This window comes from Artemia franciscana, chromosome 3 (genome assembly GCF_032884065.1).
Source record: "Artemia franciscana chromosome 3, ASM3288406v1, whole genome shotgun sequence".
In the NCBI taxonomy this organism is placed as follows: Eukaryota; Metazoa; Arthropoda; class Branchiopoda; order Anostraca; family Artemiidae; genus Artemia; species Artemia franciscana.
Genome location: NC_088865.1, coordinates 45,174,481 through 45,202,044, shown reverse-complemented (window position 1 = coordinate 45,202,044; position 27,564 = coordinate 45,174,481). Strand labels below are relative to the sequence as shown.

General features: G+C 35.0%; 2 protein-coding genes across 2 annotated transcripts in view; one reads left to right on the top strand and one right to left on the bottom strand.

Moving 5' to 3' along the window:
• LOC136025317 (sodium-independent sulfate anion transporter-like) overlaps positions 1-2,593 on the bottom strand; it is a 75,319-nt gene extending 72,726 nt beyond the window's left edge. The window contains exon 1 of the mRNA XM_065701223.1: positions 2,517-2,593. The gene's annotated coding sequence lies outside the window, so the exon portion shown is untranslated. The remainder of the gene's footprint in view (positions 1-2,516) is intronic.
• On the top strand, positions 344-27,079 carry LOC136025318 (carbonic anhydrase 2-like). Its single transcript, XM_065701224.1, has 4 exons — positions 344-406; positions 11,112-11,162; positions 24,614-24,778; positions 26,582-27,079. Exons 1-4 carry the CDS (start codon positions 355-357, stop codon positions 26,722-26,724), a joined length of 411 nt encoding a protein of 136 aa, XP_065557296.1. The 5' UTR covers positions 344-354; the 3' UTR covers positions 26,725-27,079.
• The last annotated feature ends 485 nt before the right edge of the window (positions 27,080-27,564 follow it).

Here is a 27,564-nt window from a genome sequence, read left to right as displayed (position 1 = left end):
TTTTTTTTATTTCCCTAAGCTATTATTGTGCTTTAGACGTACTTTAATTTCGATAAGTTACTTTTATCAGAACTATTTTCTATAACGTAATTTCATAGATATTACGTCAGACAAGTTTAAAATTCATATAGCGCAAGCTTTGAATTTGTCCGAAAAAATATCATTGAGGATTCTTAAGTTCTTTCAAAGGGAGTTACATACGAAAAACATGTTGAAACAATTTTTAAGATTAGAATTCAATCAGAGTTATAAGTTTTGAACTACACGCATGCATTGCATAAAATACCCATTTAAGAGTTCTTTAAAAGCAAAACAAACTTTTTACTTTTTTTAGAACCACGTAGCCATTTGAAAATGAATAAATATTATATCGATGTAGCTATTATTTTGTTGGATGTGTTAAAAGGTAGGCACAAAAAAAACATTTTTAATGTATTTATATTAGGTTCACTAATAGATTAACAAACTTAAAATTAGCTACGTTATGATTAAACTATACTTCAATAAACTTCCGAATTTAGTTCTTAAGATTTTGAAAATTAAAAATTGAATCGGAATATTAAGTCGCGTAATGCTCACTTGCATAGCAAAAACTACAAATTTAAAGTAAGAGGAAAACAAAATTTGTTACTTTTTAGAATCTCGAAGTCGACAAACTTGTTACTTTTTAGAATCTCGAAGTCGACAAACTTGTTACTTATTAGAATTTCGAAGTCATTTAAACATTGATAAGCATTCCGTTGTTGTAGCTACTCTTTTGGCGGAAGTATTGAAAGGTTGACAAAAAAATAATTACATTTTTGTATTATCTTTTTAATACAATTGTAATACAATTATATTTTTGTATAGTTTTTTACAAAAACATTGTAACTTTTTTAAGTTTACTGTAAACTTTACAAACTTTACATTCTGATTGCCATTTAAACATTTCAGCTGAAAATTTCGTTGTTTAAAGTAAATTTGTAAGCTCAGGAGGCACTGTAACAAACAAAAAAGCTATCCCATTCTCAATGGACCTGAGTCAGAGAATTTTTTCTCAATATATTGAGGAAATAAATCAATTTTCAGAAAAAAAGATTGGGGTGCTGAGGGGGGCCCTCACATGCAGCCCCTTCATATATAATATATTTTGTGATTTTTTTTTTATTGGCACTGTTTATGCATATATTCTTCAGTTTTATTAATGACTAACTTTTTCATAATTATACTTCGGGTCAAATAGATGAGTTACTACCGCTACTACTAACGACTCAACTAACTGTAGCATCAAGCTGCCTGAGGCCAACACAGCTACGTAGGCTCCTCCTCCATTCCAATCCATTCAAAGCCTCCCTCTTTACACACTCTCAAGAAGTTCCCATTTCTTTTAAACCTTTCTTTATGACATCCTCCCACCCCTGTTTTGGACGACCTGTTTTCTGTTTACCCCTAGATGGTTGTCCAAAACACAGGTGTCTGTTACGTCACACGGAATGTTTGCTTTTGCATGTTATGCTTGTTTGTTACAAAATAAAGAGTGTTTAAAAACCTACTAGGGCCAGGAGGGAAAAAGTTTCACGATGCAGGACCCTAGCGAGCAATTCAACCAGGCCGCCTAGCATCCAATTCTCAGGGATGCCCCTAGCAACCAATTCCAAAGAGGACCTAGCAACCAATTCCATTGGGGGGTCCTGGCATCCAATCTCAATTGGCCCCCTAACCTAACCACCGGGGATAGCAACTAACCACTCTAGCATTCAATTTAACTGGTGGGCCCTAGCAATCGATTCAACCGAGGCCCCTAGAAAGAAATTCCAACAGGATCCTAGCAACCTTTTCCAACATGCACCTAATCTAACCACCCGGGGGCACTTTCATCCGTTTTTACTGGAGAGCCCTTCATCCAATTCCACTGGGGCCCCAGCAACAAACCCCACCGAGGACCCTAGCATCCAATTCCAACGGGTGCCCCTAGCAACCAATTCCAATGTGGCCCTAGCATTTAATTCCATTGTAGGAGCCTAGAACCCAAACCGAAAGGGCCCCCTAACCTAAGCACTGGGGCCCTAGCATCCAATTTCACTGGGGGGCCCTAGCAACCAATACAGCCGGTATACCTAGCAAGCAATTCCAACAGGACCTTAGCAAACTTTTCAACGGGCCACCTAACCTAAACAAACCATCGGGTTCCTAGCTTCCAATTTCACTTGGGCCCCTGGCAACCAATTCAACCAGGGCCTCTAGTGAGCAACTCCACCCAGCAAGCGCTTATTACATAATAGCGACGAAGACCACACTGCCTTTCCATAACAAACAAATACAACGTAGAGACAATAGGGAAAATTTCAAGACAGTGGAAATTATTACTGTAGATATTTCGGCCCTATGTCCAAGGGCCGTCTTCAGCACAATATAAGAATAAGAGGGAAACTATATATATATATATATATATATATATATATATATATATATATATATATATATATATATATATATATATATATATATATATATATATATATATATAAAGAACTTACATCAAATTGTGAGGATTAAAACTGAATAATTAAAAACACTTTTTAAAACTTTTTTTAAAAATAGCCCTAGCATCCTTACTTCAACGAAGTTCAACCAGGACTGGCGAAAAGAATGAATTGAGAATATAAGCTCATTCAAACTGAAGAGAATAAAATGATTAGATGCAATTTCTTAAAGCTAATCTTGCTTGTTTAGCAGCCTGTTTCAAAGGCCTTTTCGTAGTTGGTTCAGTACTATTATAAATCGGTTTAGTAAAATATTTTGTTAGATCATTTTTAATTAAATTTGAGTATAAAGAATTTAGTGAGTATTCCCCCAAGTCCCTGTTCAAAGAAATATTATTATTTATTTTGAGGTTAGTTTCGATTGATTCTCGAACCACCTGTTTTATTCCCAAATCATTACTAATGAGTGAAGAGTTTTCAAAAAGTATCATGTGGGCCGGATTATTAAATATATGCCAACCTAAAGCAGAATCAAAGGAGTTGTTGGAACTATTTGAAATTAAGGCCTTGTCTATGTCATTTTTACGCTGTTGTAACCGTTTGTCTAGATTCTGATGGGTCCTGCCGACATAGTATTTTCCGCAATCACATGGTATTTGACAGACCCCTCTTTGGCGAGTAACTGGGGTCTTATCTTTACCCAAATTTAAGAAATTGATGATTTTAAAATTATTAGTAAAAACTACGTACAGATTATTTTTTGTGCAAATATTTTTTAATTTTGTTGTGATCTTTGGGATACACGGAAGATAGACAATATTTGAGGGCTTATCAGTAGCCTCACATTGTGAAGTATCTTCTTCGATTTTAAAAGAATGTCTTTTTATTTTACGGTTAATTATTTTATTGACAAAAGGAATGGGGTATCCATTACCAAAAAGAATATCTCTGATAAAGTTTATTTCTGCATTTATATATGAATTGGAGCGAATATTCAGGACACGATCAATGAGGGAAGTTACAACTGCTCTTTTAACTTGTGGGGGGTGATTTGAATTAAAGTGAAGATATCTATTGTTTTGTGTTGGCTTTCGATATATAGTAAAATCCAGTTCATCAGCATTGCGAATAATTAATACATCTAAAAATTAATCTACAGAAATAATTTCCACTGTCTTGAGATTTTCCCTATTGTCTCTACGTTGTATTTGTTTGTTATGGAAAGGCAGTGTGGTCTTCGTCGCTATTTTCGTCTAGCTTATGGGGAGCAGTTGACCTATGATATCTTTTATTTTATTAGTCTAGGTAAAAAACATGCTAATATTTTCAATCAACAAAATTTTTTAGAATCCTGTAGAAATGAAAACCTTATTCCCAAGTCTTTAAGATATAAATTACATTTAAATACCCGGAAAGAAGCACAATTTGCCCATACACTACAGTTAAAAACCCTAGTCCATATTATTAAGGACAAAAAACAGAAACGACATATTATTTCTTCAGAAAGAAAATCGTTAGAAACTTTTTTGCTGGAAAACCTGTCCACCGTTGATTTTGCTCAAGTTGTTAGATTAGAAAGGAATTTGTTTAGCCACGATTTTCGCTTGTCCAAGGAACGCCTCTATAAAAAATTGGAAGGCTTACGAAATGAATCTTCGACGAGAAACCGTATTTATTCTCCAAGATTCACTCCTGGACCTGCTATCGTTAACCTCTCTTCTAAAACATTGGAACCCCAGGAAATCGAAACACTAGAAAAAGGTCCAAAATTTTCTTTTCTACCGAAACAGGTTCCTGTGGAAGATATAGTTTCCTCTCTAGAGTCCGCTTTGCATAAACACTATCCTTCTGTCTCTAGCCCGGATGAAGTTAGATCTGTTCTTATAAATATCCTCTATAACAGCCAAAAAAAGTTTAAGCCTCCTACCAATTCCACACCGGAAAATTTGCATGACATAAAAAATACTATCTAATCTCCGAAAAGATCCTTCTATTATAATAACTAAAGCAGACAAAAGCAATTCACTTGTTGTCATAAATACGACAGACTATGACAACAAAATTCTTTCGCATTTAAATGACACAATTACATATCAAACAATAACTCATTATCCTACTGATCAGTTCACTAATAATATTATAAATGAATTAAAGCAGCTAAAACAAAATGGAAAAATCACCCCACAACTATACAATAAATTTTTCCCCGTGGTAGTTTCTGTCCTAAACTCTACGGTTTACCAAAAATACAAAAACAGGGTATTCCCTTAAGACCTATCGTAGCTTGTACTAAAGCCCCTGCTGCCAATATTGGAAAATGGCTTTGTACAGCTTTCAAACCTTTATTGTGTTCTCAAAATTCCTATGTTCGTAACTCGGCAGATTTGGTTAAAAAACTTAGCAGCACAAGTATTTCAGAAAACACAATAGTTAGTAGTTTCGACATTGTTTCAATGTATACAAATATAGATGTAACTTTTTCAGAGGAATTATTAAAAAACAAAATAGAAGAAAATTACCACTTGATCGAGACTTCAGCGACAGGAATTGATTGTGAAGTTTTAATGACTCTTGTTAAAATTTCTAATAAGTTTTCTAGGTATTTTCAATTTCGCGATTCTTTTTATCAGCAAAAAAATGGATTACCCATGGGAGCACCTTTATCCGGGCTACTAACAAGTATTTACGTCGAGAATCTTGAGAATTGGGCATTGAATTCTTATTTTTTAAAACACGTCTATTGGGGTCGTTACATTGATGACGTAATTTCACTTTGGAATTATGGGGAAGCTGAGCTTCGGGGCTTCTTAGATCATCTTAACACTTATGACCGAAATTTGCAGTTCACCCTAGAAGTTAAAATTGAAAATAAACTTCTGTTTTTAGATGTATTTATTATTCGCAATGCTGATGAACTGGATTTTACTATATATCGAAAGCCAACACAAAACAATAGATATCTTCACTTTAATTCAAATCACCCCCCACAAGTTAAAAGAGCAGTTGTAACTTCCATCATTGATCGTGCCCTGAATATTTGCTCCAATTCATATATAAATGCAGAAATAAACTTTATCAGAGATATTCTTTTTGGTAATGGATACCCCATTCCTTTTGTCAATAAAATAATTAACCGTAGAATAAAAAGACATTCTTGTAAAATCGAAGAAGATACTTCACAATGTGAGGCTACTGATAAGCCCTCAAATATTGTCTATCTTCCGTATATCCCAAAGATCACAACAAAATTAAAAAAATATTTGCACAAAAAATAATCTGTACGTAGTTTTTACTAATAATTTTAAAATCATCAATTTCTTAAATTCGGGTAAAGATAAGACACCAGTTACTCGCCGAGGGGTCTATCAAATACCATGTGATTACAGAAAATACTATGTCGGCAGGACCCATCAGAATCTAGACAAACGGTTACAACAGCATAAAAATGACATAGACAAGGCCTTAATTTCAAATAGTTCCAACAACTCCTTTGATTCTGCTTTAGGTTGGCATATATTTAATAATCCGGCCCACATGATACTTTTTGAAAACTCTTCATTCATTAGTAATCATTTGGGAATATAACAGGTGGTTCGAGAATCAATCGAAATTAACCTCAAAATAAATAATAATATTTCTTTGATTAGGGACTTGGGGGAATACTCACTAAATTCCTTATACTCAAATTTAATTAAAAATGATCTAACAAAATATTTTATTAAACCGATTTATCAAACAGTTCGTGGTAACGAACTGTAGTAAGGAGCGACCCGGCTCAATAGTAACCAAAACTCTAAAAAATTGAATTTTGATATCAATAGCTACATCAAAAGAATCGCATTTTAATGCTGATTTTAAATATATAAGTTTTATCAAGTTTAGTCTTACCCATCAAAAGTTAAACAGGAAGGGTGTGTGAAAGCATAGGATGGCTGGCCCCCAACCCCCCATTGCACTTCCTGGCTGAAGGGCCAGGAAACGGAGATCAGCACCGCCGGTAGGGACTGTAAAGTCTAATGCCGTATCCTTTACCTTTACCTTTACCATCAAAAGTTACGAGCCTGAGAACATTTGCCTTATTTAGGAAAATAGGAGGAAACACCCCCTAAAAGTCGTAGGATCTTAGTGAAAATGACACCATCAGATTCAGCGTATCAGAGAACCCTACTGTAGAAGTTTCAAGCTCCTATCTACAAAAATGTGGAATTTTGTATTTTTTGCCAGAAGACAAATCACGGGTGCGTGTTTATTTGTTTTTTTTGTTTTTGTTTTTTTTTTCCCAGGGGACATCGTATCGACCAAGTGGTCCTAGAATGTCGCAAGAGGGCTCAATCTAACGGAAATGAAAAGTTCTAGTGCCCTTTTTAAGTGACCAAAAAAATTGGAGGGCATCTAGGCCCCCTCCCACGCTCATTTTTTTCCCAAAGTCAACGGATCAAAATTTTGAGATTGCCTCCTTCCCATCCCATATTTCTCAAAATCGTATGATCAAAACTAAGAGAAAGCCATTTAGCCAAAAAAGGAATTAATATGCAAATTTTGTTTGAATAGTTTACGTGTGGAGAGTCAAAATCAAACATGCATTAATTCAAAAACGTTCAGAAATTACATAAAAAAAACCAGGTTTTTTTAACTGAAAGTAAGGAGCGACATTAAAACTTAAAACGAACAGAAATTACTCCGTATATGAAATGGATTGTTCCCTCCGCAATCCCTCGCTCTTTACGCTAAAGTGTGACTCTTTGCCACAATTCTGCTTTTTAAAACAATTAAAAGCTTTAGCGTAAAGAGCGAGGGATTGCGGAGGGAACAATCCATTTCATATACGGAGTAATTTCTGTTCGTTTTAAGTTTTAATGTCGCTCCTTACTTTCAGTTAAAAAAACTTAGTTTTTTTTTATGTAATAATAGTACTGAACCAACTACGAAAAGGCGTTTGAGACAGGCTGCTAAACAAGCAAGATTAGCTTTAAGAAATTGCATCTAATCATTTTATTCTCTTCAGTTTGAATGAGCTTATATTCTCAATTCATTCTTTTCGCCAGTCCTGGTTGAACTTCGTTGAAGTAAGGATGCTAGGGCTATTTTTAAAAAAAGTTTTAAAAAGTGTTTTTAATTATTCAGTTTTAATCCTCACAATTTGATGTAAATAGTTTCTCTCTTATTCTTATATTGTGCTGAAGACGGCCCTTGGACATAGGGCCGAAATATCTACAGAAATAATTTCCACTGTCTTGAAATTTTCCCTATTGTCTCTACGTTGTATTTGTTTATTACATAATGGGTTTTGTTTACTATTGGCTGCTACGTAATAGGACTTGTTAGAATCCACTAGTCACGCGGGGAACCCACGGTTGTAACTGAGGGGGGAAACACATGTAGGTTTTACGTAATAATGGTGTACACGTGGTTGTTATTTAATGATGGTTACATGTTGGATCTCATATGATACTTTAGGAGATTTTATTTCATTTGTTTGTATTTCTCAGGGAACATTTATTAACTAGGATTTGTGTCCACATTAGGACTCCAAAAGGATTTCCCCTCAATAGAATGGAGTGCTAGATAGCTGGGCCAAGATACTCTTTCTAATATCTTGATTCGGCTAATACATTCTCCATGGTAACCTATTGCGCGCTAGGAGAATCCCCTGTTCACGCATAGTAGAAAGATTAAATGAATTGCGTGTTCCCATATGGCTGCAATAGTTGACACACTGAGGGGAAAATGGATTACTGGAAGTCCCTTAAATTTGAAGTACACCTGCTTGTTAAGTAAAGTTTCTGAGAATGATATCAGATAATATTAGAGGCTTGCTCTTAGCACATTTCTTAGAAATAATTTTGAATGTAGAACTTCAAATAGACCTTGAATGTACTATCAGAGATGAAATAAAAGTGAAAGTACCATTATGGCTAGAATATAGTACACGTTCATAAATGATCAAAAGTCTTTTCTTTTTCTCTTTACTGCACAAAATTCTACGCTTATATTAAGGGCAATCTTAAACGAAAAAAAAAACACAGTTTGAAACATTTATTGCATATTTTCTTCGTTGTTCAAACATTAACGTCTTTACTTAACACTCATCAAAAAGCAAAGATTTGTTAAATAAATAATTTTGGTGTCTTTCAAAAGAGCTTTACATGGTTTGAAAGACTCTGTTGTCCTATTCTGCGTGACACTGAATGGCTAACACACGGCACCCTCTAGCAGACTTTATCGTACATATGGCATTTTCGGGGCATTTTCCTGCAAAAACATTTCTTGGCACTATAATCGATCGCTTAAACTTAAAGAAAAAATTCCTATTAACGTTTCTTCTGGTGACTCCTATCAATTGAGACCAACTTGGCACAACTAGCCCCCTGATGACACCCCCTGGGGGTTACATTACCACACCTGACCTGTGACAATTCCCGACCTGTGACACAGAATAGCTGGCATATTGCACCCTCTAACAGGCATTATAGTAAATATAGCATTTTTTGGGTATTCACTTGCAAAAATATTCGTTTACAACAGAATCAAACGTTAGTGCTTAATCTGATGACTCCTAGCAATTAAGGCCATCTCGGCACAAATTCAAGCCCCCGATGACGCCGATTGGGGGGGGTCACATTATCACACATAAGAGTTTTTCTACCTTTTTTCTCTCGAAAGTAAATTTATGAACCAAAAAATGATCGTTGTTTTTTATTTGAACAGTGAGAACTTGCCAGTTCATCGCTAGATTGCGATGTTCCATAGCAAACCCTGTCTTGTGACACTGAATGGCTGACACGTAGCACCCTCTTGCTGGTGTTGCATTTAAATATGGCATTCCCGGCATTTTCCTGCAAAACTTTCGTCTACACTAGAAGGAATGATTTTAACTTAATGAAAAATCCCCATTAGCGTCTCTTCTGAAGACTCCTAGCAATTGGAGCCAGCGTATCATAGTATACCAGCCTCGATGACACCCTACGGGGGCATTTTTTCACACCTAAGGGGTTTTTCAATATTTTTCACTTAAAAATAAATTTATAAACTAAAAAATGACCATTGTTATTACTAGAACAGTAGAGACGTGTCATTTAATTGTTAGATTAAGATGGTCCATGACAATTCCCAGTCTGTGACACTGATTGGCTTACATATGGCACCCTCTAGCAGGCATTATCACACGTATGGCATTTTCCGGCATTTTCCCTCAAAATATTAGTTTACACTAGAATCGATCTTTAAACCTAATGAAAAAATCCTCATTAGCGTTACTTCTGATGACTCCTACCAATTGAGGACAGCGAAGGAGAATGTACCAGCCCCAATTAAACCCACTGGTAGCAACTTTTCACATCTTTTTCTCTCAAAAATAAATTTAAAAACTAAAAAGAACCATTTTTTTTTATTTGGACATCGGAACACTGTCATTTCTTTCTTAAATTGCGATGTTTCATCCTAGTTCTCAGACTGTGACTCTAAATGGTGGAAACACAGTACTCTGTAGCACCCTTCATTATTTCTAAGCCATTTTCAAGCATTTTTTTTTGATAAAAAAATTATGCTTTAACTACATTGGTTCGTTTTCTCGTAAGCAACCCATTTGTGGTGCCTTCAAAACACTTCTTATTACCATGGCAACATGTGCTCCTGTGGCATCGTTGTAGCATCCCCGTGGCATTCTACGGTATTTTGAATCTTCTACCCATACAAATAAGCATCTAAAACTAAAATTGAACTCTTTTTTTATTTGAGCAGCGGAACTTAGCATTTTAATGTTAGAACATGATATTCCAAGGCAATTCACGCCACTTAGAATTTAAAAGATTTCTTGAACGAGTCTTCTCCTTATTTCCAGTATATTTGTAGAAATTGGCTGCATGATGGCACCTTTTGGCCCCCCTCAACATTCCTAAGACAATTTTGGATATTTTTTTTATTTTAATAAGTGATATTCAATTCCGCTTCCTCATCTTTGGACCCCGGTTACAGCGGTACCACCTCCAATATTGCTGGCTTCCACCCCGGGTCAACCGACTCCCGCTCCCACTTTGCACGCTCCGATCACAATTCTTAATCCGACTCCTCTTGCGTCAGTTCTAAATTTACTACTTTTGGCCCTGAATTCCACAATCCCAATCCAACCAATGCCGCTCCAAGTTCCGTCGGTTCCAATATTTTGTATGCGGCTGCCTCCGTGTTAATCTATGGCTGGCAAATAGCAGCCCTCTGGCTTACTTTATAACCCCTAAGGGTGGGATGACAGATTGCCGAAGATTGTCCTTTTTGGCCGACCGTCTGGGGCTTCACGGTAAGCAGGTCGTCCTTGTCTGGGTTTGGAGGATGTCATAAATAAAGATTTAAAGGAAATGGAAATTTCCTGGGAGGGTGTAAAGAGGGAGGCCTTGAATGGATTGGGCTGGAGAAGGAGCGTGTGTAGCTGTATTTACCTTAGGCGGCTTGGTGCTGCAGTGAGTTATTATTATAATTATTATTATTATTAGTAGTAGTAGTAGCTATTCTCAAATTGTTTTCTAATCATAGGGATTTCCCACTTTAGCATAAATGCTAATGACATATGGCTATCATTGTTCTCAAGTAGTATTAATGCTGTAAGAAAAAGTGGAATTTGCCTTCTAACTCCTATTTTAGAATTTTGTTTTGCAGGTATATTTTGTGGTGACCATAATTTGCAATGGGATTATGAGGGTGAAAATGGTAAGTAGGAGAAAGCACATTTTTATTATCTTACTTTATAAGCGGGTCAAGTTTTGCATATATGAATAATTTGGTTTTCAATTTCGTTTGGTAGCCTATTGATTTAGATTGACTGACCTCTTGCATTGTTCATCTTGTGTGTTGTTATAATCAAATGGTGTGTTGTTACAATCATAATTGTGATTGTGTGTTGTTACACTTTCGGTCGCACTGCATTACTTACCCAATGGACAAATATCGTAGATATACGACATGGCTGACTTAATTTTGTTATTTTTTATTGATACAAGAAAGAAATTTGACTTTTATGGCTTATAACAACTGTTTTTAAATAAAATGGATCTTGTCGTGTGACATTTTTTTACTTTATTTTGAACCATCATTTCGATTATTCTTTTGTTTTAGGATATCTAGCTGTTTACTATTTAAAAGAAACGAGTAATTCTGAAAAATTCCCTGACCTAATAAGCTGGGTGTCAAACGTTTCGTGGTAACGAACTGTAAGCAAGCAGCGACACATCAATAGACACATAAAAAGAACCAGCTTATTATCCTTGTAGCTTATATACATAGCTTAAAATGATATCTATCAAAAGTTACGAGCCAGAGTAAATTGGTCTGGTGTTTTACAGGAGATGCTTGCATAGGCCATTTTTTTGCTAGGAATCGTTTTGTTGGCATAACGGTTCTAGAAGACCGGAAGAAAATGTATTCAAACGGAAATTAAAAGTCCTATTGCCCTTTTAAGTGACCAAAAAGATTGAAGAGCAGCTGGGCCCCCTACCTCGCCCATTCTTCCCCCTGGATCATGTGATCAAATTTTTGAGATAGCCATTTTCTTCAAAATAGTTAAATGAACAAATAATTGTGTATTTAGGCGAAAAAGGACCTCCATAGTCCGTGGGGAGAAGCCCGAAACTTATAAAGTTCACCCATTGTTTTCATATAGTATTTGCTATTGGAAAGTATACAGACATTTTTTGGGGGGAGGTGCTAATGGGGTGGAATTTTGCGGGGAGAATCTTCCTTGGGGATAGAAATTTCTTGGAGGGGATGAATATTCCGGGGTCAATTATACAGTGGAGGGATTTGACAGAATTACTAAACGAAATTCTTTTTAATCTTATATTCTCTTTGCCAAAATTTTCATATAAGGATATTCCGGGGTATTATCCAGGGGCTTTTTTCGCGGGTTTTGATTTCTGGAAAATATTCTATGGAAGGGGGCGATTCTGGAGTGATGGAGATTAAATTCTAAAATTCAAATCAAAAAGTGCTAAGGATAATTTTTAGGCTGAATGGTCCACAAGCAATTTTACAGGGATTCTTAGCAAGGATGGAACTGCTCCAAGGGAATTTGACGCAGGGGGGGGAGGTGCACACTAAGTTGGATGAAATTTCCATGGAGGAGTTTTCTGTGAGGGGAAAGGGTACATTACATAGAGGGCAAGCCAGATTTACTGCCATTATTTGAAAAACAAAAACAAAATATTCCATATATGAAGGATTTCTCCCTCTTTAATACCTTGTTCTTTACGACAAAGTTTGGCCGAAAATTCCGAATTCTTTAAGAGCATCGGCTAAAACATGGGAAACCTTTTTTTAGAAAGCTCTTTAAAAAGTGCAAACAGCTTTAGCGTCAAGAGCAATGTATTGAGGAGGGGGCAACCTTTCATGTGCGGAATAAATCTGCCAAAATTAGCATACAAATTTTGTTGTAATGATTCATGTACGACGAACCACATTTGAACCTGCATTAGTTGAAAAACATTCAGAAGCTAAATAAGCAAGTGTTTTTAACCGAAAGTAAGGGGCAATATTAAGCCTTAAAACGAACAAAAATTATTCCACATATGAAAGGAGATATACCATCCTCAACGCATCGCTCTTTACACTAAAGTTTTGTTTTTTCGTGTTTTAAGCAGAGTTGCTACAGAAAGTCAAACTTTGGCGTAATGAGTGAGGTTTTGAGGAGGGGAGAGCCCCTTTTATATACAGGAAAATTTTTGTTTGTCTTAAGTTTTAACATATCTCCTTTTTTTTAGTTAAATACAAAACTTTTTTTTTATTGAATCAAAGGTTGGATGTTTTCCGGTGTCTAAAGATAGTTTGCGTTTCCCCTCCGTCATAAGTTCCTTTCTCCATCCACGAGTTTTCCTATCCAAAACTGTGAGTGCTGACAGTGCTGCACGGTGACAATGAGAAGTGGTACTTCTCGAGAAAATTATAATCTAGTAAACGATACAGCATTTGCACTGTATACAGCATTCAAATTCATCATATCAGAAAACCCTATTGTAGTAGTTTCAAGCTTCTATCTGAAAAAATGTAGAACTTTACATTTTTTTTTTTGCCAGAAGAAAGATCACCGATGCGTGTCTATTTTTTTTTTTTTTTTTCTTTCTTTTATCGCACTTAAATTCAAAAATCCGTTGATTTTTGAATTTAAAAAAAAGGGAATAGTTGTGGGAAAAGTGGAAGTCATGGCGAATTGTAGAAAAAAGCCAAGACAGATTGTTCAGCCCAGTCAAGGTTAATTTCACCCCTTTGATGGCCGTTGTTACTGTCTCCCCCATTTATGCTCCGTGCAAACGTGTCCCTTCACAATGCCGAACTAGAGTCGGACCGGTTGGAGGTTCTCGCTGGGGAACAATCGCAGGTTGACTACGAGTTAACTTGCATGAAAATTTTGCTCTCATGCATATCACTCCACAATGCTGAACTAGAGTCCAACCTCTCATACTAAGTCGATCATATCGACCAATTGGTATTAGAAAATCGTGAGATGGCTTGTTCAAATGGAAATGAGAATTTCGAGTGGTCTGTTCAAGTGAAGAAAAAGACTGGAGGATAACTAGGCTCCCTCCCTCACCTCTTTTTCTCCAAAATTATCCGATCATAATTTTGTGATAGCCATTTTTTTCACCATAGTTGAATGGCTCAATAACTATACCTTTTGATAACATGACCCCCTCCCCAAAGCCCCAGGGGAAATATCTAAGTTATTAAAATTGCCCGTTGTTTACGCATAGTATTTTTCATTGGGAAGCATGCAGACATTTTAGGGTGGGAAGACAAATTTTCTGATGTTTTTTTTACGGGGGAACTTTCCATTTGGAGGGAAGTTTCCAGGGGGTGAACTTGTCAAACGAAATTATACACTGGGGGAATTTGCGAGAATTCTAATACAAAATTATTTTTATATTCTTGCTTTCTCTTTTCCATTTCAATTTTACGTGTGAAATTAATAGGTGCTTTTCCATCCATTTACTAGGTAAAAATTTTTGTTAAGAAAAATTCAACTATGAACCTAATAGATTTGAAGCTTATAGCTTAACTTTAATTATGAAGCTTAACGTTAATACCTTACTAGCTTAACTATAATCAATTAGTCTGCTTAATAATACTTTAACTAGCTTACAGCTTCAAGGGATCAAATCCCCAGGGTACCATATTTAGTTTATTTTTCAAAACCTCTCCTTTAGTGTCACTTGGGTCAAGAGCTTTTTTTATTTTATTTTCCTAAGGACATTCTATGTTTGTTTGCTTTTAAATTATCCTGAGTTTCTGATAAGCTTTCCAATTTTCCAAAAAATACATCTTTATAATTCTGTTATGTCATATTTTCTTTAATGATATTCGTTTTCATACATTTTAATTTTTTTCTTTGTTTTGGTTTCATCGTCACCCTCTTTTAAATAAGCATATCCTTTTGATCTTAAACCTTCAAAATCACGCATCATTGTTCCAGATAGTTCATCTTTCATCATGTCTTTTTTTTTATTGTATGCAGAGTAGTTAAATGGGTTATCTTTTTATAATTTGAAGTATCGAACTATTCTTGGAGGTCAGCTTTAATGTCTTCATAAAAATCCTCAGTTGGAATATCATAAATAAAGCTCTGCGGGTCCAAATAACATAAGTCAATGTTTTCACTGTATTTTGGTTACGTGTATTCATAATGAAATTCATACATTAGTAACTTAAATAACTCTGATAAAGCAAATCCATTTTAAATAGGTTAATATAGATTTATGTTTGACATGGCCATTCTGGGTACCGAGAAATTCTCGCTAAAGATTATTTTCGATCTAAAGTTACGTTTTTAATTATTTTGTTTTGTCTTTGTTCATCACTAGTAATTGTTTCAATACTTGCTCTTGTTCTAAAATTTTCCATGGTTTTCTCAAAACAAACAAAAATCTTTCTCTAAATTAAATTCTTCATTATACGATTCAAAATTAGCTAAAATATAGTAAGGTACTTTCATTTGTTTTGTAATATTTTTAAATTCAATTTTAGATCTTGTTTTTGGCATAATGATTTCAGGATCTTCGCAGTTATCCTTTTTTGGAATGTTTTTCAAACTTTTATTCTTCTTCGAAGTGTCCAAACCAGGCATCTTTCAGCATCCAAACACATACAATTTATTTTTATTTCTTCACTTAGTTTCGTCTTGTCATTTTCCTTAGCTTTACCTCTGATGTTTGTTTGATGTAATTATATTTACAATTTTGATTTACAATTGATTTATAATTGAAACCATTAACTAATCTAGGTGATCTAATATCAGCGAAAGATAATATGAATTTACAAAGCGTGAAAACTATTTTAAACGATTTCAAAGGCGAAGTTGTTAACCAACAAATCCTTACAAATCAGTATTTGAGTGAAGACATTAATATGCTCCCTAACAATTATCAATCACTTGACAATATCAAGACTATAATTGATGACAAAGGACTATTAAAACATACCTTAAAAGTAACAATAGAAGATATTAATGCCGAAAATACAAGAATTAGAAATGTTGCATACCCAAAAAATGGTGCAGATGCAGTTAATTTTTTCACTTTATCTGTATACTTGAAGGGCTTTATGTAGTTACCTGAAAGTTTAGACAGCTTCGAAAATTTTATAATAAAAATACGTGAAAAAAATCCCGATGAAGCATTTCATAAGAAAAGGTAAGGAAGGTTGAAGTAAAACTTAAGCCTATGAATTTTTTTTGAAAGGAGTATTACGAAAATCTTTACCTTGGAATCTTATCTATAAAAATAATTATCTAATAAAAGAAAGACTGTACAATTTACTCATCAGAATTTCAAAAACAAAAAAATTAAAACGTGTTGAATTAGACTTCTGGCAAATTCCTCCAGTGTATAATTTCCTGTGACAAGTTCACCCCCTGGAAACTTCCCTCCACATGGAAAGTTCCCCCGTAAAAAGAAAACATCAGAAAATTCGTCTTCCAACCCTAAAATGTATGCATGCTTCTCAATGAAAATGTTACGCGTAAAAAATGGGAAATTTTTATAACTTAAATCTTTGCCCTGGGGCTTTGGAGAGGGGGATCATGTTATCCAAAGGTATAGTTATTGGGCCGTTCAGCTTTGGTGAACAAAATGGCTATCTCAAAATTGTAATCGGATGATTACCCTGGGTTTTTCACCTTTTTAAACCTTTTACGGATTTTCACCTTTTTTCGAAAAAAAGGCAAAATTTTAAATCCTCGTAACCTTTGATGGGTAAGATAAAACTTAATAAAACCTATATGTGTGAAATCAGCATGTAATTTTGATTCTTTTGATATATCTATTGGTATCAAAAATCCGTTCTTTGGAGTTTCGGTTACAATTAATAATAATAATAATAATTTATTTGTGACCCACTTGAAACAGCGGAGTATAAAACAAAACACAGAAAAAAAACAACTTCTGATAACACATTAAATTACTGTAGAAAACGTTTTAGAAGACCATAAAAAGGCTTAATAGTAAAATGTATCGAGTCGGATAGTTTTTGGTGTAGCACATTAAGTCTATTTAATAAATCTGGAGCCCCAAAATTTTTTACCATATCACTGTTCTTGTACCAGGGAGGAAGATACAACAAAAATCGGAGGAAACAAAAATAAGATGACTTGAAAGCCTTTAAATCCTTTCTTTTTAAAACAGGATACAATCCAGAAAGATATAAAACCGAGTGATCACAAAAGCAAGAATAAATTTGTGAAAGGGTTTTGCGGTTGTATTTCCCACTGTTCTCAACAATTTTAGAATAACCCACTTGAAGTTTAACCTTAGCATCAGAAAAAATTTTATTACGAAAAGAGACTAAATTGTTAGTAAGGGTAATGCCCGACCACCTTAAAGAAGTCACGCACGGAATGCTAAATTCAGAACAGTTAAGTCTAGAAGATTGGTTAGGAGAAGGACCAAAATGAAGGAATTCACATTTATCAGGGTTAAGGGCTAGACCTACTTTCGAGAAAGCAGTAGAGATAGAACGAACAGAAGCCGAAAGCCCAGATTTAGTTCTACTAATGAGAAGAATATCGTCTGCATAAGCAAGATATGAGACATTTGAACTACCTAAAAGGTAAGTTCTTGGAAGACTATTTAAAATATCAGCAATACAAATTTCGAAAATTGATGGAGATAAAATTCCACCTTGTCTCACACCTTGTCTTACGGAGATCTTTAACATAGAAGTATCAGAAGTGTCCAAACCAGGCATCTTTCAGCATCCAAACACATACAATTTATTTTTACTTCTTCACTTAGTTTCGTCTTGTCATTTTCCTTAGCTTTACCTCTGATGTTTGTTTGATGTAATTATACAGTTCGGAGTAATGAACTTTAAGTAAGGAGCGACCCAGCTCATTAGTAACCGAAACTCTAAAAATCGGAATTTGGATACCAATAGATATATCAACAGAATAGTCTTTTTATGCTTATTTCAAATATAATTTCATTAAGTTTAGTCTTACCTATCAAAGGCTACGAGATTGAAAAAGTTTGCCTGATATTCAAAAAAATGATGAAGCAGCCTCTAAACGTCATAGAATCCTAAAGAAAATAAGATTTTGATTTACAATTGATTTATAATTGAAACCATTAACTAATCTAGGTGATCTAATATCAGCGAAAGATAATATGAATTTACAAAGCGTGAAAACTATTTTAAACGATTTCAAAGGAGAAGTTGTTAACCAACAAACCCTTACAAATCAGTATTTGAGTGAAGACATTAATATGCTCCCTAACAATTATCAATCACTTGACAATATCAAGACTATAATTGATGACAAAGGACTATTAAAACATACCTTAAAAGTAACAATAGAAGATATTAATGCCGAAAATACAAGAATTAGAAATGTTGCATACCCAAAAAATGGTGCAGATGCAGTTAATTTTTTCACTTTATCTGTATACTTGAAGGGCTTTATGTAGTTACCTGAAAGTTTAGACAGCTTCGAAAATTTTATAATAAAAATACGTGAAAAAAATCCCGATGAAGCATTTCATAAGAAAAGGTAAGGAAGGTTGAAGTAAAACTTAAGCCTATGATTTTTTTTGAAAGGAGTATTACGAAAATCTTTACCTTGGAATCTTATCTATAAAAATAATTATCTAATAAAAGAAAGACTGTACAATTTACTCATCAGAATTTCAAAAACAAAAAAATTAAAACGTGTTGAATTAGAATTCTGGCAAATTCCTCCAGTGTATAATTTCCTGTGACAAGTTCACCCCCTAGAAACTTCCCTCCACATGGAAAGTTCCCCCGCAAAAAAAAAACATCAGACAATTCGTCTTCCAACCCTAAAATGTATGCATGCTTCTCAATGAAAAATGTTACGCGTAAAAAATGGGAAATTTTTATAACTTAAATCTTTGCCCTGGGGCTTTGGAGAGGGGGATCATGTTATCCAAAGGTATAGTTATTGGGCCGTTCAGCTTTGGTGAACAAAATGGCTATCTCAAAATTGTAATCGGACGATTATCCTGGGTTTTTCACCTTTTTAAACCATTTACGGATTTTCACCTTTTTTCGAAAATAAGGCAAAATTTTAAATCCTCGTAACCTTTGATGGGTAAGATAAAACTTAATAAAACCTATATGTGTGAAATCAGCATGTAATTTTGATTCTTTTGATATATCTATTGGTATCAAAAATCCGTTCTTTGGAGTTTCGGTTACAATTAATAATAATAATAATAATTTATTTGTGACCCACTTGAAACAGCGGAGTATAAAACAAAACACAGAAAAAAAACAACTTCTGATAACACATTAAATTACTGTAGAAAACGTTTTAGAAGACCATAAAAAGGCTTAATAGTAAAATGTATCGAGTCGGATAGTTTTTGGTGTAGCACATTAAGTCTATTTAATAAATCTGGAGCCCCAAAATTTTTTACCATATCACTGTTCTTGTACCAGGGAGGAAGATACAACAAAAATCGGAGGAAACAAAAATAAGATGACTTGAAAGCCTTTAAATCCTTTCTTTTTAAAACAGGATACAATCCAGAAAGATATAAAACCGAGTGATCACAAAAGCAAGAATAAATTTGTGAAAGGGTTTTGCGGTTGTATTTCCCACTGTTCTCAACAATTTTAGAATAACCCACTTGAAGTTTAACCTCAGCATCAGAAAAAATTTTATTACGAAAAGAGACTAAATTGTTAGTAAGGGTAATGCCCGACCACCTTAAAGAAGTCACGCATGGAATGCTAAATTCAGAACAGTTAAGTCTAGAAGATTGGTTAGGAGAAGGACCAAAATGAAGGAATTCACATTTATCAGGGTTAAGGGTTAGACCTACATTCGAGAAAGCAGTAGAGATAGAACGAACAGAAGCCGAAAGCCCAGATTTAGTTCTACTAATGAGAAGAATATCGTCTGCATAAGCAAGATATGAGACATTTGAACTACCTAAAAGGTAAGTTCTTGGAAGACTATTTAAAATATCAGCAATACAAATTTCGAAAATTGATGGAGATAAAATTCCACCTTGTCTCACACCTTGTCTTACGGAGATCTTTAACATAGAAGTATCAGAAGGAGAAGATTTAATATGAAGGAAAGAATGACCATACCAAAATTTTTATAAAGAAACAATAGAAACATTCACTCCACATTTAAGCAAAGAAAACAGGGCTTGGGAGTGAACTACAGAATCAAAAGCCTTAGATAGATCTAAAGAACAAAAATAAAGATCATAGCCCTTCTCGGAAGCATCAGAAATCAATGTAGAAAGAACTTTATGGGCATGCTGACATCCCAGACCACGCTGAAAACCAAACTGGTTAACTCCAAAATTTATATTAACTGTTATAGAAGGGAGAAGTAAATGCTCAAGGACTTTGCTTAAGGTACACGAAACAGTGATAGGACGATAAGATGAACATGAAAATGGATCTTTCCCCCTTTTTAAAATAGAAGTAACTGTGCCACACAAGAAACTGTCCAGCACGACAGAACAACGCAAACACATTTGAAAAAGTAGTTGTAAATGCGATATTAAAGGGGGGCGATCAGGTTTTAAATGATTCACTGATATTCCATCGGTGTCAACTGACTTAGAGTTAAGCCTTTTAATAGCCAGGTAAATTGAATCAGCGGATATCGGTAATATATCCTGCTGAGATAGAGCAGACGGTAGCATACGTTTCAAAACAGCTGAAAAATGTGAATGAACTGCATAATTAATCCGGGAAAAAATAGCAGTATAATGCGATTCCCAAGCTGACTTAGAAATATAATTGCCAGGACCATCACTACTAATTCTACTAGAATTTAAAACTTTCTTCCAATCACTTGGATTTGATGGAAAATCAAGACCCCGAAATCGGACTGCACGAATGTATTTCTTATAAGCAGATTTAGTGCGATTTTTAATACTGAACCAGAAGCAGGCCTTCCGCATTCTGACCATATATGCAGCCATAACTTTGCAGGGTTCTTAATCGACTTCAACTCTGAATCATTATTCCACACAGGTTGACGAGTCCCTAACCTAACTCGTTCACAAGGGACAGCACAAGACTCAGCGTTTTTCAAACACGAAATAATTTGAGAATAGTACAGGTTAATATCAGCAACCACATTTTGTGGAGAACAGATTACATGGGCAATATTTGATACACTTCCTGAATGATGAATGTAAGCATAGGACTAATCCTTTGGCACAATTTTATAATCAGGAACTAAATCTAACAAGCAGTCAGTTCTGGCCGAGTTATCTAAAATATTGCAGTTCAAGTCACCAACAATCAGATATGTAAGTTCAGAATCAACGAATTGCTTCACAGCTGAGCATAACGAGGAGCAAGCTTTAGCGAACCGAGTCATAGAATCAATTCCACGTGCATTATGTGGCAAATAAGTATTAATTATAAAAGTATTGCCTAACTGGATGGCAAGAAAATGATCGTTCGAGCATAAGCAAGTGGGATTTAGACCACTTAAACTCCGCTTCACAAAACATGCAAGCCCTCCAGAGGGCCTGGCAAAAAATTGAGCCGGGTCACTCCTTACTTACACTTCATTACCACAAACTGTTTGATATATCCTAAACTACAGCAGTGTTTAACCATCACGGTTTTGTTATTTCACACTAAATTTACGTAGTCTGGAATACCACCTATTTTTATTTCCACCGACCTAGCCAATAAAAGTAACTGATGAAACACCATATTTTTACGTGGGACCCTTTCTATTTGTCCCTGTATTTATACGTAACATTCACCTGAGTCACTACTATATCAATCAGACGGTTCCAAGGGGGCGTAAGCTACTATGACTAATACGATGCATTTTTTAAGTCATAAAATGAGCAGCCGGCATTTTATTATTAACACTTTCCCAATCTAAACCAAACTTGGCACGCTTCTTATTAATCAGATGTCCTACTCTATGCCTCTCCGAACCATCCTTCCTGACCTAGGAAATAAATTCTATATCACCTAATTTCATGTTTTGAACCCCTGGGATATGATTTTCTGAAGGTCCTGTTAAGTCCAGTTTAAAGTATCTGAATTTGTCAGTCAAAATGTCGATATGAAGTCTACATGAAGCACTTAAAGAGGAGTCAGATAATCCCCTTCTTCGTCCCTGTATTGACAGCTTAAATTATAATTGTAGGAGCACCAATGGACTTCCGGTTGAAAGGAGGGCTTGTAACATTGTTTTCGACACTAGAAGATGTTCGAAATCTGGCACATACGATTTAAAACCTATTATCTCCAACTCATTATTTATTCATGCCTACAAATATTGTGATACTAAGGGGGAAGTGGGGGCATCCAAAAATAAATAACTTAGATAGGAAGACGGGATTCAGTAAAAACAAGATACTAAAACAAACAAAACTCAGATTTATTATCCATTCAGCAGAATTCAGTGCAAATGCTGCTGTATCGTTTACTAGATAGTAATTTCCTTGAGAAGCACTGCTTCTCATGGTCACCGTGCAGTACTGTCAGCACTCACAGTTTTGAATAGGAAAACTCGTGAAAGGCCCACGCTGATGCAACCATGAGGCTTCGCAAGCAGGATTTCCCTATCAAGGATAGGGATGGAGAAAGGAGCTTATGACGGAGTGGAAACACAAACAATCTTCTAACATCGGAACACATCCAACCTTTGATCAAATACTAAAGAAGGTTTTTTATTTAACTGAAGGTAAGGAGCAATTTTGAAACTTGAGACAAAAAGAAATTTTTCTGTATATGAAAGGGGCTCTCCTCTCCTCAAAGCCTCACTCTTTACGCCAAAGTTTGACTCTTTGTCACAACTCTGCTTTTTAAAACAATAAAAATTTTAGCGTAAAGAGCGATGCGTTGAGGATGGTATATCTCCTTTCATATGCGGAATAATTTCTGTTCATTTTAAGGCTTAATATCGCTCCCTACTTTCGGTTAAAAACCCTTGTTTATTTAACTTCTGAAATTTTTTCAACTACTAAAGGTTAAAATGTGATTCGCCGTACATGAATCATTACAGCAAAATTTGTATGCTAATTTTGGCAGAAATATTCCGTACAGGAAGGGTCCCCCCCCTCCTCAATACATTGCTCTTGACGCTAAAGCTGTTAGCACTTTCAAAAGAGCTTTCCAAAAAAGGTTTCCCGTGTTTCAGTAAACGCTCTTAAAAAATTCGGAAGAACAGGCAAACTTTATCGTTAAAAACAAGGTATTAAAGAGGGGGCAGCCATTCATATATATACTTGTTTCTTTTGTTTTTCAAATAATGCTGATAAATCTGGCTCACCCTCTATGATATATACTTTTCCCCCTCAAGGAAAACTCCTCTGTGGAAATTTCATCCAACTTAGTGTGCAACCCCCCTGCTTCTAATTCCCTCGAAACAGTTCCACCATCGCTAAAAATCTCCTCTCCCTGCAAAGTGCGTGTGGTAAATTCAGCCTGAAAAATTCTCCTTATCATTTTTTCATTTGAATTAGGCTTTAATCTCTAAACAGTTTCAAACAGTTCGTGGTAACGAACTGTAGTAAGGAGCGACCCGGCTCAATAGAAACCAAAACTCTAAAAACTAGAATTTTGATACCAATAGCTACATCAAAAGAATCGCATTTTAATTCTGATTTTAAATATATAAGTTTCATCAAGTTTAGTCTTACGCACCAAAAGTTACGAGCCTGAGAAAATTTGCGTTACTTTTAGAAAATAGGGGGAAACACCCCCTAAAAGTCATAGAATCTTAACGTATCTCTTAAAACTTTTGAACGTAAGTTCTCAGAGATAGTCAATAGCATTAACATCGGTATATGGTCTTTATTGTTTTTAGTATGTATTTTGCTGTGGTGTTCTCGCGCTGGGGTGGCATCCTCTGTTATCTCCTACCTTGTATGTTTTTTTATTATCTGTTTGTTCTTGTTTCAGTTTTTTTTTCTTTTTGGAGTTATTAGTATGACCAGACGTTGCATTTTTTTTCTATGGATTTGTACTACCCCAGTCTTACGAGCTCTGCTCTCTGTAGGGGCATATTATTATTTTTTTTATATTTTTAATTTGAATTAATGAATATTCATTGATTGATATTGATTAAATAGCGTATGAATACACATACAGTGAAGTAAATGTATCAGAAAGGCGGACAGTCAAGAAGAAGGTAACAGGAAAAAGTTTAAAAGAAACACAGCTCAGACGAAGGCAGAAGATGGACTGACCGTAGAAGTATGCACTTGGCCCGATCCCTCCTGGAACGGAAGTTCTAACGATTTGCAGTTCAACCAGGCCTGGGAATAAAATTTTTCTCACGTCTAGCTTTGGTCCCAGAAGCCCCCCTAGAACGAGCTCTCGTTGAAATATATATGGCACACTCTTTTGAAAATGAGACCTCGGAAAATGCTTCTCGAATCTATATCCTAAGCATTCTACAATAGCAATAGAACTTAGAGTTACAAAAAAATGCTCTGAAGGAAAAAGTTTAGAAGGAAAGCTAAGACTCCCCGAAAAATTAGGAAAACTCAAATACTTATTTTAAATTTGCCTTATGTTTTCTTCTTCCTTTGGATCTCCTGAGGAACCCACACATGAATGAAAATAGCCTTTTGTCAAAGGATAGGGACTTTGAAGGAAAGCTTTTTTAATGACTGCTTGTAGGTAATTTGTATAGCCGTGTATTTTTTCAGGTCCTAATAGCTGGAACGAAATAGAGCCTACTTGTGGTGGCTCAGAGCAATCACCAATAAATATTGCCTTTTCTTCAGCAATACCTGCCCAATATGGACCCATATTTATTGTAAATGGTGATTCACCACCGGAAAATCTCCTGATGGTCAATAATGGACACACAGGTGTATCTTTATTTTGTTTTATCCTATTTCATTCTAGCATAATTTAGAACTAATCCAGCTAATTTATGACATTGAAAATTAGCCTATAATATTAACGGTGAATATCAATACTCTGAACATCACGCTGAGATTACTACGTTGAGTTACAAAACACCATAATTTTCTATCCTATTTATTATTTTATAAAAAAAAAATAGAATGAAAAGCATCCTTTTTATAACTGAAAATAAGTTAAGACTCCTTCCGATATTTCCCAAGTCACTCATTAAAGTAATTAGATTGAAAAAAAAAACATTTATCTTCAACTGAAAGTAAGGAGGAATATTAAAACTTAAAATGAATAAAAATTATTCCATATCTAAGCGGGGAGGCCCCTTTCTCAAGCCTCTTCTAAAGTCTTTGTTCCTTAAGAATACATTTTGCTAAAATTCAACGGAACTTGTTTTTGATCAGTTTTTTTTTACAGAATTGTGACAAAACGTCAAACTTTAGTTTAAAGAATAAGGTCGAGGAATATTTTTGTCGTTCTAAGTTTTAATATAACTCCTTTTTTTCAGTTGAAAAAACTTGCTTGTTTTATTCAGTTCCTGGCCATGCTTAAATGATGCTAGTGAATCACCTTACCTCCCTTAGGGTAAAATTGCCCTTAAAAATTCCTCCGGCAACTTTTCTCCCCACAGAGAATTCTTCCCGTGAAAATTCACCTGAGAAAACACTCCCAAAAATTGTCCGGATATTTTCCAACGATAAATACTATTTGTGAACAATGGCAAAAATGCGGAACTTACATCTTTTCCCCCCTGGTAATATGGGGGGGGGGTCATGTCATTCTCAATGGCAGAGTTATTAAACCATCCAACTGTGTTGAATAAAATGGTTACTTCAATATTTTGATCAATGTCTTTAGAAAAAAGGGGCCTTAGGAGGAGGGGACTAGTTGACTTCCAATCTTTATTGTCACCAAAAAAGGGTACTAGAACTTTTACCTTCCAATCAAATGAGCCCTCTCACGCTCTTCTTGGATCACTAGTTTAATATAACCGCCCCTGGAAAATAACGTGTCCGTGATCTTTCTTCTCCTAAAGAATTCAAAAACTCTACATTTTTGTATATAAGGGCTTGAAATATATACAATAGGGTTCTCTGATATGCTGAATCTGGTAGTGTGATTTGTCATTAAAGGATATGCTTTTTGGGTGTGTTTTCTCCCTATTTTGAGTATAGAGTGAATTTTCTCCGGCTTGTAGCTTTTGATAAATAGTAATAAAATTAATGAACTTTATATATTTGAAATCAGCACTAAAAGCTAATTCCTTTGATTTATCTATTGCTATTAAACTTCTATTTTTGAAAGCCTTTTATTAACTTGCTTTCTCTTTCTGTCGCTAATTTAGATGCTTATTTCGACCCCTTCCTCTTATTCGATTTGGCTAAAAATTTGTATATATCTTTGCTTTGCCTTTTATTATTCTGATACATTTAAGCTTCAGAAAGACTTACTTATCCTTTTAACACTTTTAACATTTTGAAGTGAACAATTTTTTTGTCAGTTTATCAAAGGCTCATTGTCGGTGAAAGTTAAAAAGATATTTTAGCAAACTTTAAGAATAAAATATTATACCTTCAATATTGTGAAAATAAAAACTGAGCTAAAGAACAGAAGGAGAGTGAGAAAGAGAGAGAGAGAGAGGGACAGAAAGACAGAAATAGTAGGATGGAAAACTTACCCCTTCACTGTAGTGAATTGAGTGTTTAAGTTAGACCTTATCTTTAATGTTACTGAAACTACGTCTTACTTTTTAGTCGTTGTTTCCATGGAGGGGGATAGAATTCCTCAGGTATCGGAGGATTCTTTAAATGCAACATTCAACCTTGCTCAGGTTCACTTTCACTGGGGTTCAAATGGTACACATGGATCGGAGCATGCATTAGATTTTAAAAGGTAAAATTAAATCCTTTTATACTTCTTATTTTACCGTACTTCTTCATTGAAGTCTAAATTGTAGATAGATGCGCATATCTATTAAACAACGAGTCTAAACAATAAAACAAAATACATTATATACCTTCGCAAGGCTTTAATGTAGGAACAAAGAAAAAAAAGAATACTAAAAAGGAAAAAGACTACAAGAAGGAAAAAGGAAAAATCGCACATTACTGATTACCCACCGAAAATCCTGTAAGTAATGAGCCACATCGTAACTTAAACTGTACAGAAATTATTTAGAATTTGAGGAGCGCTGCCCTCTCCTCGACCTCTTGTTTTTTAATCCAATTCTTCTCTTATTAAATATCATGGTAGAACTTAATTTTCCTCCTCTCCCTCTTGCGAAATTTCTTTGGAACACTATAATCTCGTTCCCTCCCTTCTTGGCCTTTTTGCCTATATGAATGTGGATGTAACATTTTATGTAACATAAAAAAAAAATAATGCAATGAGAGGAAACTTTTCATCCCAGTACCAATTGTACAGGCGTAGCCTAATCTAAACATATTCCCAGGAATCAAGAGGGATGATAAATTATTTTTGACACACACCCCATGCCCCCAAGAAAAACTGCTTGGGTTAGGCACATGGAATTAGGAAGAAAGGCTCACGGAGTTGGAAAATTTGGGTATAGAAGGTCAATTTTTTACCAGCCAGCTCAACTAAACAAAAGTCAATCACACCTCCTCGAAAATGGCTAATATACCACTCTATATGATTTTACTGAGTCGAAAACGAATATAAATAGTTAAATAATTTTTTTAAAAATAGCTACCTTCACCGTTTGTTTTATAGACCA

What these genes read in the sequence shown, in the direction of transcription:
- LOC136025318 (XM_065701224.1), top strand. Translation starts at nt 355, where the DNA reads ATGAATAAATATTATATCGATGTAGCTATTATTTTGTTGGATGTGTTA. An exon ending in TTTGTTGGATGTGTTAAAAG is followed by an intron (nt 407 to 11,111) that starts GTAGGCACAAAA and finishes TTTGTTTTGCAG; the next exon opens with GTATATTTTGTGGTGACCAT. An exon ending in GGTCAATAATGGACACACAG is followed by an intron (nt 24,779 to 26,581) that starts GTGTATCTTTAT and finishes CTTACTTTTTAG; the next exon opens with TCGTTGTTTCCATGGAGGGG.